We start from the raw sequence: 10,248 nt of genomic DNA, 5'->3' as shown, positions 1-10,248 counted from the left end.
ACATGATGTTTTTGCTTTAATTCCGAAGATAGATCACTTTTTCTCGAGATGGTGTCTTTTTCTGGGGATTTAAATTAAAACTTTTTTCTTTCATTGTGTCGGAAAATCGTTTTGGTTAGTTACACACATCTTCTACAATTATATGAAAAAAAAACTATTATGTTAGTATGTACCTCAACGCAAAAATAACACGTCCTAAAATATGAGGAAAAAACACCGCTAACAGAAAACACCTATTGTAGGTAAATGGCCCGTGATTTTTTTGAAAAATAATTTATTTCGCGCTATTTACACGGTAATATAATAACAGACTGTAACATGTAGAACAATCATTGTCAGTAAGTTCACAGTAGATCTAACCTCACTTTGCACTTGAGGGGGTCTAAGACAGCTCAAAGCCTGCATTCTGTTCGATGGCTGCGAGTATTTTCGTCCGCAACGTTTCCTCCTCCCGTATCACGGGTATCTTCAGCAGATTTAGACAGGTACTAGCCGTGGGCATTCGGTTCTCCGTGCCGGACGACTGGATGCAAAACTGCGGATTGAGTTCCTTAAAACCGAGCAAGGGTGCCCGCGAACAGCTTGTCACGAACTTGAGCAGTTGCTTCTTCTGTAGTTCCGTGAAACCGTAAAGTATCTTCCAGAAGAGGAGAACAGTCGGGTGGTCTGAGGTGAAGTCTCCGGAGTAGACGGTGTGCGCGCGCAGGTCGCTGAGGTCGATCTCTTGGGTGTCTCCCGATACGATAACCTGCAGCTCCCGGTGATTGAACAGCTTCAGCCACGACAACGGCACGAAGCTGTTCAACCCTTCGCGGAACGCCGCGCACTGCTTCTTCAGCTGCGCGTTGAGCTTAAAGTCGGCCAGTCTCTGGATGTACTCCAGGCGGTTTTCGTTCACCACCGGGATGTTGCGACCGTTAGGTTTCAGTTCGACGATCGTCGTCTCGCCCAGGTCGTTGTTGACGGCGGTGAAGTCGAGTCCCAAATCGCTCACGTCCCCGTCGGAATAATCGCGCAGGTAGAGCAAGTTCCGGTAGAGGATCGGATCGAGAGATTTTAGATAATGGGCGCTGGCCCTGTCCACGAGCAATTTCGCCAAGAAAAATTCCGCGAGCGGAAGGTCGACGAGGATGTTCTCGAATATGGCCTTCCCCACCAGCCGCCCGATGAAGTTGTAGTGATCGGCGAAGTTGGACACTATCAGGTGGACGTTCGGGTTCGGATAGAGGGCGTTGTCGGCCGTCATCAGGAAGAATCCTCTGTTCGGGTCGAACGCGGTTTTCAGCACCTGTCGTGATGAAAATACGATTTAGAGCAGCGTTTCCCTACCTTTTCTGTGCCATGCCCCACTGTAAGATTTCTAAAATTTGTATGCCCCCATTTCTTCACTTAAGAAACGTAAATGATAGGTTTTTAGGAAGATATATAATATTTCAAAACATATAATAAAAAAGTGAAATTCAAATTCAAAATAATTTTAATACAGATTTTCTATATTCATTTAGTGCGATCCTTGCGCTTGATGCTTGCTGCATAGATATTTTATATTAGGTTCCAATTCAGTTAGCTTTAATCTCAAGTCTCCACGTTGTTTATATCCAGTCGATTTCTTTTTTTTTATCAGTAAATCATTTACAGCACTAAAGCCACACTCGGCTAAATATGAAGACGGAAACGGTAGTAAAAGGTATCTTGCATTTTTGGTTGCATTTGGGTATTTAGTTAAAGCTTTTTCACAAAGCCATGCCATCACTCCTTTTGTATAAAATTGCAATTCTGCGAGTTCTTGATACTGCATATTTGATATATCAGACAAATCCACTAATACTAGCTGCATCATCCATGTTTGGATTCAGCGGATAGAATATTTAAATGATTGACAAAGTAGTATCAGTTACTTCACATTTTTTGAGCCCATGAAACTGTTCAAAGTTTTTGTTGTTAATGTTTCTGATATAATTCTATATTGGTAATGAAACCAAATATGCGTCGACAAGTGTTTTATTTGTTCCTTGAAGTTGCTTATTTAAAATATTTTGTTTTTACAAATGCTCTACTATCGATTGTTAACAGATTGTCAATTAAAAAATCACTAAAAATATCAAATCAAAATTCAAAAAATCAAATATTTTCAAGCAGTTTCCTTTAGATAGCCATCTTACTTCAGTATGAAGTAAAAGTCTCACATGGTCTTAATTTTTCTCTTCACAAAATAATTTAAAAAGACGCTCAAATTTGGCACTAGCTTTATTACTACATGTAATAATTCATTTAGAACAGGCAAGATATTTTTGGCTACCAAGTTTTCCTTATGAATAACACAATGAACAAGAATCATTTCTGGATTCGCAACTTGATAATGGCGGCGCCATCTGCAGCACAAGATGTTATATTTTTCATTGGTATGTCATTGACATCTAAGTAGTTTTTTAACTTGTTAGACATATGTTCGAGGTAGTGGTGCTTTCTAATCTTTTAGAGAACAACATTTCTTCAGCAAAATGTCCTTTATCAATACATTTCTTCAGCAAAATGTCCTTTATCAATATATCTTACATAAGTTATCAATACTGCTTCACTGTATCTCAAAGTTGATTCATCCATTTGAACTGTGAGTTTTCATGTTTTCAGCTTTTCAACAAGTTGTCTTCGCTCATTTGTTTCTAAATGGGATAGGTTTTCCATCTTCGTTACCTTTTTCCATAACTGTTTCAAAAATGCTGATTTTGACGGTTTTATCGAATTCTCTACTATAGTGTGATCTTTTCCAGTTTTAGCAATCAATAAAGAAATTTGATAAATTGATGATTGTTAGTTTAAGTATGAGCAGTAAATAGAGACTTTAATATAGCACCAGCCTTAGCCTTCAAATGTGCCTCAAGACGACCTCGTTTCATTATATAAAACGTTTCTTACAATTATTACAATTACTTACCAATTATATGTATCCTATATATATAAATATATTTATTAAATCAACGATTAACTGATGGACACTCATTCAAATTAATACCAACTGATGAGTGAAACACTACAGAAGTTGAGTTGAGACGCTTAGGTTGCCGACAACAGCGTTGTTTAGCGAGTTTTTAAACATCCAGGGGTTCCGCACGGCAAGCGACCCACTCTGCGGTAAATCCCCGACGAAATTTACATGACAACTCTGATCACCCAATTGTTGTTGTTGGGAAGGTCAAACGAAATTATACCTAACAATTATTTACAGCAATTTTTTATGATCTTGCTTTTTGTTGTCACCAATATCTAGCATTGCATTCAAATAGCCCGGAGCAAAAGTGGTGGACTGTCTTCTGAAATTCACCCCGTTAATTACAAAATTGCCCCCTTGTGGGTCGTCGTGGACCCCACGTTGGAAAACACCGATTGAGAGAGGTTTGGTGGAAAAGGCAGAAAGATAAGAGACGGAGGAGGGATCATATGAGGCGAGAAGGAGATAAAAAAAACTTGGGTACAGAATGACCCGCAGAAAGGAGAAAAGGCAAAAATGACTCGAGGAACTGTTCAAAAAGATTAAAAGTCAAGAGAAAGCGCAAAGAATGGCATATGGAAAGATGGAGGACACAGAGTAGAGAGTGATGGAATGGGAGTAAAAGAAAAGAATGAAAGGAAGGAACTTTTGGTTTACGCATAGCCTTGAAGACCTTGTAACTGAGTATAAAGGAAACATTGCATTGTAGAAAACAAAGAGCCGCTGCATAATTATTTTTTTGGAAAAAAATAAACGAAAGTCGCAAAAAAGGCGGTTCTGGCTGTGTCGCAGCCTGCAAGCAAGATCTAGATATAATGGAAAGCAACTATTGGAAGATCTAGGAAAGAAAAATTGGAGATCAGAATACAAGGGGAGTTTTAAGAACTAATAGTAATAATAACTTCTAACATATGATAAAATTAATTGGTCCAAAGATCTAAAAATATGACATCCCAATTAGGGAACAGTACCTGTTGTGGAGTAGCTGGCAACATTACAGTTTTTGGCGACTGCAGACTTACTTAAGATTGCTAAATATGACTGAAAAAGGCAGTGATTACCTCGTTGATGAACTCTTTAAAGATACCGCCGCCGTCGATGCCGGCTTCCTCGAGACCGATATTGTTGACAAACTGAATCCTGAGGCGGCGCTTAAAATCCGTCTCACTCTTCGTCGAGATCTTTTCGAACGCGTCCTCATAGAGGTAGTTCCGCCTGATCACTATCGTGTTGTCGTTCATCAGTTGGTGGTATATCCGCTGGTAGTCGTTTTCGCCGACACTGTAGCGGCACAGGTCGCGCAGCAGCAGAACCCTCGTATTGAACGGTATCAGAAATGGCAGTTCTTGGAGGATGGCCAATGACCGCTGTTCTATGGTGGACATGGGCGGGAGGTGTTCATTTTCGTCCGCGTAGCTTGTCATGGTCGCCGCCAGCCCCCCGAACGGACGGTTTGGTTTGCAGAGGTAATTTTTCCTTGCCAGGTCCAGAGAAACGTGAAATTTTCTCCTGGTCCAGAAGCCAGACGGGCAGTAGTGTTTGCGCATGTCGAGCATGTACAGTATCCTCACACACGTCAAACACGCCCTATACAAGTGGGTGATTTCCAAGGTCGCCGTCACGGCGCTCGACCTGCACATGGGGTACGCGACGTCTATCAGATCGACGACGGTCTCTTTGAGCAGTTTCGACATTTCCTCCAGGTCCTGCTGCGAGAAGGTATCGCTCGTGTCGCAGTTCTCCTTGTCCGTCAGGTTTTCCGTGTAAAAGGTGAACACGTCGCAGAATACGGCCAGGACCGAGTAGCCGCTCTTCCACGTTACCAACGACGAGCCTTTCAACTGTAAATCGGTCACTTTTTTCCGAATGTCGCGCCACAGGCTGCCGAGGAACGTGCCGTTCAAGCCCAGCTTGTATAACAACAGGTATTTCCTGATGGAATTGTTGTAAACCAGCAGCAAATTTTGGCATAGTTTGACGAACGCCAGCAGCACGTCGCGATTGTCAAAATTCGCCTCAAAAAAATTTATCCACTTGCGCACCTGGAACAGGAGGGGAATAACTAATAAAATCATAACCGATCATACCCTACGCTAATGGTATACTCTATTTCTTAATGCGACAGAGTTATAAAGCATTATGCAACTGTAAAAACGCGGGCCCATCAGAGAGAAGTAGAGAAAGAAAAGAAACTGTATTAAAAGAGGATGAAAAGACCGCCAAAAATGAGCTACTGGAGATTGTAAATTTGGTTAAACCTCTTTGTCAACAAAATCGATTCAAAACAAAAGGAAATGAAATATTTCGCTTTTCGCGATATCACTGTAAGTTAAACCCCATGGAATTCGTATGGGCGCAAACAAAAGGGTTTGCTACAAACATAAAACCACTTTCACAATGCGGGATGTTTTCGAACCTTCTTGCCTCTTTACCAATCACAATAAAAAAAAGCATGCCAAAGTTGGAATTGTAATATACAGTTTTCTAAAACAAGAGAATAGCTATCCATTGTGTAGAATATACATTGGTGAGGACCACTTTTATCCCCTGTATATTTCATTTGTTTCTGTTATTTGCCAATTTTAGTCACAGACTTGACGGGTCTCCTTTGGATATAAACTCCAACATAAAATATTCACCTTTTCGGGTTTATTCAGTATATGAAGATAATCGGAAAGCAATATTTGCTGTTCCATATCTCTATCCTCGTCTTCGTCATCGCTGTCATCATGGGTCAAGTCCGAGAGAGGCTTTAAAGTGTAAATATATTTGCTGAGCGCGGCCAACACCTGTATGCTATCCAAATTGGGCTCGTAATTGTCTGGCTCAAGCAACAATATGCTGTAAAACAGGTTGTTACCACCATCAAAATCGTAACTATTATTTAAATAATTTATAATCTTCTCGTAGTAATTTACGTCCAGGCGTAGCTTCAGATACGGGAATAGGTTAAACTTGACGTTTGCAGTGATTGTGGGTTTGAGGAAACTGTTGCAAAACTCGAACATCACTAGATCTTGGGAGGGCCCGTAATCGTTTAAAAACTTGAATGGTTTACTAATAAGTACAATGATTTGTTCAAGTTGTGTACCTTGAACGCTGTCAAGCGCGGATCGTAAATATGTAAAGTACCCTTTCTTTATTAAGTAAAACACTGTCTGCGAATCATGAGCGAAAGCATTCAGTGCAGAGAGGGTCACGTCCAAAAACCGATGATCGAAACAATTTTTCAAACACAAAACTAGTAATCTCTTTATTGACCATGCGAAGAATGTATCCAGTTCCATTTGCCGTTCTACCACATCTTTTTGGGCCACACACTGATGGGCGAGCTCATACAGTCGAAAAATGTCCTGGTTTTTGTCGAAAAAAAATAAAAGTTTTGCTAGCCGTTTGTGTAACATGGCTTCGGAGTCGTACTGCTGCCTCTCGGCGTGTTTGACGCGTTTCCTGACTATGTAGCTCCGTATATGAGACTGTAGCAGTTTGGCACTTTGAAGTTTTAACCTTTGTTCATGTCGATTTCGACGCTCTTCTTGTGTTTTTTGTAATAAGACGTCTCTCGATAGTTTCTTGCTTGCGCCGGATAGGTTTTGTTCCGGTTTAGATTTGGAATTTCCTTCGAAACTGTAGTTCATTTTAAAGGCCATGCCGAGTTGAATTTAAATATAGTTAAACCACTCTTTTTTTCTGTTAAGTCGTACACCCAAGATTTCTTTAAAAATGTATATTGAATATACCAAAAGAGTTAAGTTCAATATTGACATAAACATATCACAACATTGAAAAACACTCAATCACGTTTTTGACTAATACGTCTGATATACGATCATACGTCACCGATCAGCTTGAAGAGTGGGAAAGCGATGTAAAACGATTTCAAATAAGTAGAAGAATTTGTGAATAACCGCCAATATTAAGCAACTAAGAGAATCCAGGGTTTGTTGAATTTTTCAAGATAATATGGTGTCAGGTAGACTAAATTTTTTATCGTTTCCTACCATGATGTAAACATCGAGTTTTATTGCAGAATTAATCGTACCTACGATCATTATGATTGTTTTATTCGTTTTAAATGCCGGGGTGATGTACTTCATACTTCGGGAAAGAAAAAGGTAGGTAGGCGATTAAGAAATTGTATTCACGAGAAGCTGTATTTATCCCTTTCGTTTTTTTTTTTGTCACAGACAAGACTTTCAGATCCAGGAAGCCGAGTTGCAGACAGTTTCAACCGCACAAACATAGTCAATTAATTATCTGTTAATGTAGCTGTACCCTCTCCAACAAGTGCATTATTTTTATAAACACTTTTGCACGGATATCGCTTTTACAATGAATCTTCTCGAGTATTTAATACTTTATCTAAAAATATTTATATATAGAATCTTGCATAAGGTCCTTCAATAATAAAGAGTCTCAAATGTGTTAATGGATTGTTTCAGTCTTAAATTGCAAATTATTGGTTCGAATGGGTTATGAAAACACCACATCTCTGATATTTGTATAACATTTATTTAAATATTAGGCGGTTTATAAATTTTTATGGGGCTTCCCAGACATGCATGTAGTGCACGTTAGCGTCATCAAAAGGAAAATTGTCCGCGTCAATTTTCAGATTTCCAACCCCAAAAGCAGCACACTCTTCCGACTTACTAAATATAGCCATAACCCTTGAATCATCGCAATAAGGAGACAGAACAGCTCTGCCTATTACATGTTTCGCCTTGTTATAGTGATCCACTTTTAAAACTTTCCAAATAAAAAAACCATTTGTTGAGATTCTATGAATCAACTCAACGTTTTCAAATTCCAGGTTCAGTTTTTCATTTAGGAAAAACATCATCGGAGAATCTTGAATGTCTAAAAATTTCCTGTAAAGGATCTTTATCTCCTCTTCATTTGATCCTTCGGCCACCTTGACTGAGACTGGGTAAACATGTTTGCGGTACAAATTAAATGTTTTGGAACTATATGTGTTACTGCTGGGTCCTGCAGAGACTGTGCAAGCAATTTTAAGCAAGTCCACAACCTCATTATGTGGATACCAAACATATCCATCTCTATAGGGTTTCCAGACAACTCTAGAATATTCGGCAGCCATTCCCGCCCCGTCTGTTTGTAACTCGCCCATGGCCGCAATGTAAAGCTGCTCTCTGAATATCATCTCTCCTGTTTCAAGAAATTCATCTAGCCAATGAACTTTCGCATTCCAAATTCTGCCATTACTTTTGCACCTATATATGTTCCAATATTGTTTGTTGCTTAAATTTAACCCTGCGAGGTCGTCGAATGGCAAAAAGGATAATATACGGTAGACCACCTCTTCTGGTAAATCTTTGGTTGATTCTGCAGTCAACATGTTAAAAGGTCATTCTATTATAGAACAAAACCTTTCGAAAATCGCTTCTATTACGCCCCCCACAAAGGGCATCTGTTTTATGATATTAAAAATACCTCGTAACGATCTGAAAAACATTTTATTTTTTCTTTTGGCCCCGTTCACAAGAATGTATTAAAATTGTTTCTTCTTGCAGGCCTAGATTAAATTTGTTTACGAATGGTTGGTGAAAAGTTTCTTCTTTTTTCCAACTTTTTTCGGGCAAACAGTTGCCCAGCCTCGGAAAAAATAAGAAGAAGAATTTCCATGGTTCAAAAATCGAAAAACCAAATATTAGTTATTTATTTATTGTGGGTTAACGTTCTAGATTATTCTCACATTATGTTTATAACAAATATCCTTTTAAAACGCGTAAAAAGCAAGTATGTTCGACTTTATTGTAAATTTCTTGAGTTTCATAGTTGGATACCTTGTTTCAGAGATATAATGGTACAAATGGAAAGTTTGGTTAGCGGTCACACCTTCAACAAAATCAGGCCCAGGTTGGCGGATAAACTGGAAGTCATTAGATTCGACCCCTACAGTAAGTTATTTACAAAAATATTGTTCTACCACAACCATAATGCTAGATGATTCTGGTGGCATTCGAATAAAAAGTAGATAATTTTTGTCACATACTACAGAACACCAGGTTCTCAGCTTTAGAGTGGGATTCCTCTGAAGCGTTAAACAAGTGCCGTCTTCATTAGGTATTTTGTCCTTTCCTTTGAGGAGTCAGTGGTACTCCATTACTAGTAGTAGCACTTTCTGATACCTTTAAAAATTAGGAAAGGCTGCAAATTATTGCTTTAGTTATCTTGAAAATTAGGAAATGGTACAGAAAATGATTAGGGAAAGGTAGTCTTAAACATAAGCTTAATTAACTTTAGGGTTTTATTGTTGGCTTGAGATGATGTGTATGATTATGTTACATTTTGAAATGTTTTCAAATAGAACTCCTGTTTGTTTTCAAAATTTATGGAACATTTTTGTCAAAAAAATTGACAACGGGAAAAATATGTTTTATTAAATAGCTTTTAATTTGTAGTTGAATTTTGGCATCTCAAACCTGTAGGAAAGAAAGAAATTTTTGTGACTTCCGCCATGTTTTCGGGGCACTTTACAAATTTATAAGTAGTACATACCTACAATTAGCTTAAAAAAAGTAATTTATAAACACTTATCTGCTGAGGTATTTATTAATACAAACTCACTCAATTCTTCAACTAATTCCGCTTTACTTTATTCTTGAGGACATCCATGACTCTTCAACCATCGTCGTAATTGAACACAAATATGAGGTTTTAGCGTAGATTTTATTCGATTTGTGTTGCATTCAGACTTTTCAATAGATTATGCCCTCACGTCTTCACTTCCTTCCCTGAAAAATACAGTACCTCTTTCATGGGGAATTGCGATAGTTTATTGGGCTCAATGAATTGAGCTCCTCTTAATCGGCGGCCCTCTATTGGAGCTTCCTCTTCTTCTCTTACCGATCCCTAGAAACTTTCATGTTGATGTCTTTTAAACATGGCGGATACGCGTGCGCAGTTATTTAGGTTTTATTGTACTCATAGTCAGACAGACTACCAGAGGAATCGCACCTTCAGATAAACTGCTAGAATGGCCCTCGCTGCCCCTAGAATAACCTCAATTCGCCAATATTACCGGCCTTGTTTTTTATCATTCCAAATTAGTTTTTTGGAGTTTAATTCCTTTCAAAAAATTTCAGTTCAAAAGGAAAGTGTATACAGGGAAAAAAAGAAGGTGCGCAGCATGTAGGGAGGTGTAGGAAGAAAATAAATATAATTACATTATTAAATACACTTTGTATAATTAAATTACATAATATATAAACTTCATAATGTAATACTGTAAAGCT

The 10,248-nt window shown here is 38.6% G+C and overlaps 2 protein-coding genes across 4 annotated transcripts; one reads left to right on the top strand and one right to left on the bottom strand.

Moving 5' to 3' along the window:
• Positions 1–224: 224 nt before the first annotated feature.
• Positions 225–6,799, bottom strand: LOC132701941 (ubiquitin-protein ligase E3C). Its single transcript, XM_060670286.1, has 3 exons — positions 5,629–6,799; positions 4,051–5,031; positions 225–1,288 (listed from the first exon to the last, which is right to left on the bottom strand). Exons 1-3 carry the CDS (start codon positions 6,637–6,639, stop codon positions 383–385), a joined length of 2,898 nt encoding a protein of 965 aa, XP_060526269.1. The 5' UTR covers positions 6,640–6,799; the 3' UTR covers positions 225–382.
• A 29-nt stretch (positions 6,800–6,828) lies between these two features.
• LOC132701944 (large ribosomal subunit protein bL33m) lies at positions 6,829–10,240 on the top strand. 3 transcript variants are annotated; one of them, XM_060670289.1, is made up of 4 exons: positions 6,829–6,962; positions 7,020–7,104; positions 8,807–8,910; positions 10,099–10,240. In XM_060670289.1, the coding sequence occupies exons 1-4, from the start codon at positions 6,953–6,955 to the stop codon at positions 10,146–10,148; spliced, it is 249 nt and encodes an 82-aa protein (XP_060526272.1). In that variant the 5' UTR covers positions 6,829–6,952; the 3' UTR covers positions 10,149–10,240. The 3 variants fall into 3 exon arrangements, 2 of the variants coding, with proteins under 2 accessions (XP_060526272.1, XP_060526271.1); XR_009618835.1 differs by lacking the exons at positions 8,807–8,910; positions 10,099–10,240 and adding an exon at positions 7,177–7,418 and having other exon boundaries at positions 6,836–6,962; XM_060670288.1 differs by lacking the exons at positions 6,829–6,962; positions 7,020–7,104 and adding an exon at positions 8,632–8,749.
• Positions 10,241–10,248: the final 8 nt, after the last annotated feature.

Source organism: Cylas formicarius, unplaced genomic scaffold, assembly GCF_029955315.1.
Source record: "Cylas formicarius isolate icCylForm1 unplaced genomic scaffold, icCylForm1.1 PGA_scaffold_5__7_contigs__length_24384050, whole genome shotgun sequence".
NCBI lineage: Eukaryota > Metazoa > Arthropoda > Insecta > Coleoptera > Brentidae > Cylas > Cylas formicarius.
This window is presented reverse-complemented; position numbering and strand designations above follow the sequence as displayed.

What these genes read in the sequence shown, in the direction of transcription:
- LOC132701941 (XM_060670286.1), bottom strand. Translation starts at nt 6,639, where the DNA reads ATGGCCTTTAAAATGAACTACAGTTTCGAAGGAAATTCCAAATCTAAA. An exon ending in TACTGAATAAACCCGAAAAG is followed by an intron (nt 5,032 to 5,628) that starts GTGAATATTTTA and finishes CTCCTGTTCCAG; the next exon opens with GTGCGCAAGTGGATAAATTT. An exon ending in TTAAAGAGTTCATCAACGAG is followed by an intron (nt 1,289 to 4,050) that starts GTAATCACTGCC and finishes TCATCACGACAG; the next exon opens with GTGCTGAAAACCGCGTTCGA.
- LOC132701944 (XM_060670288.1), top strand. Translation starts at nt 8,634, where the DNA reads ATGGTTCAAAAATCGAAAAACCAAATATTAGTTATTTATTTATTGTGG. An exon ending in TTAAAACGCGTAAAAAGCAA is followed by an intron (nt 8,750 to 8,806) that starts GTATGTTCGACT and finishes ACCTTGTTTCAG; the next exon opens with AGATATAATGGTACAAATGG. An exon ending in CATTAGATTCGACCCCTACA is followed by an intron (nt 8,911 to 10,098) that starts GTAAGTTATTTA and finishes AAAAAATTTCAG; the next exon opens with TTCAAAAGGAAAGTGTATAC.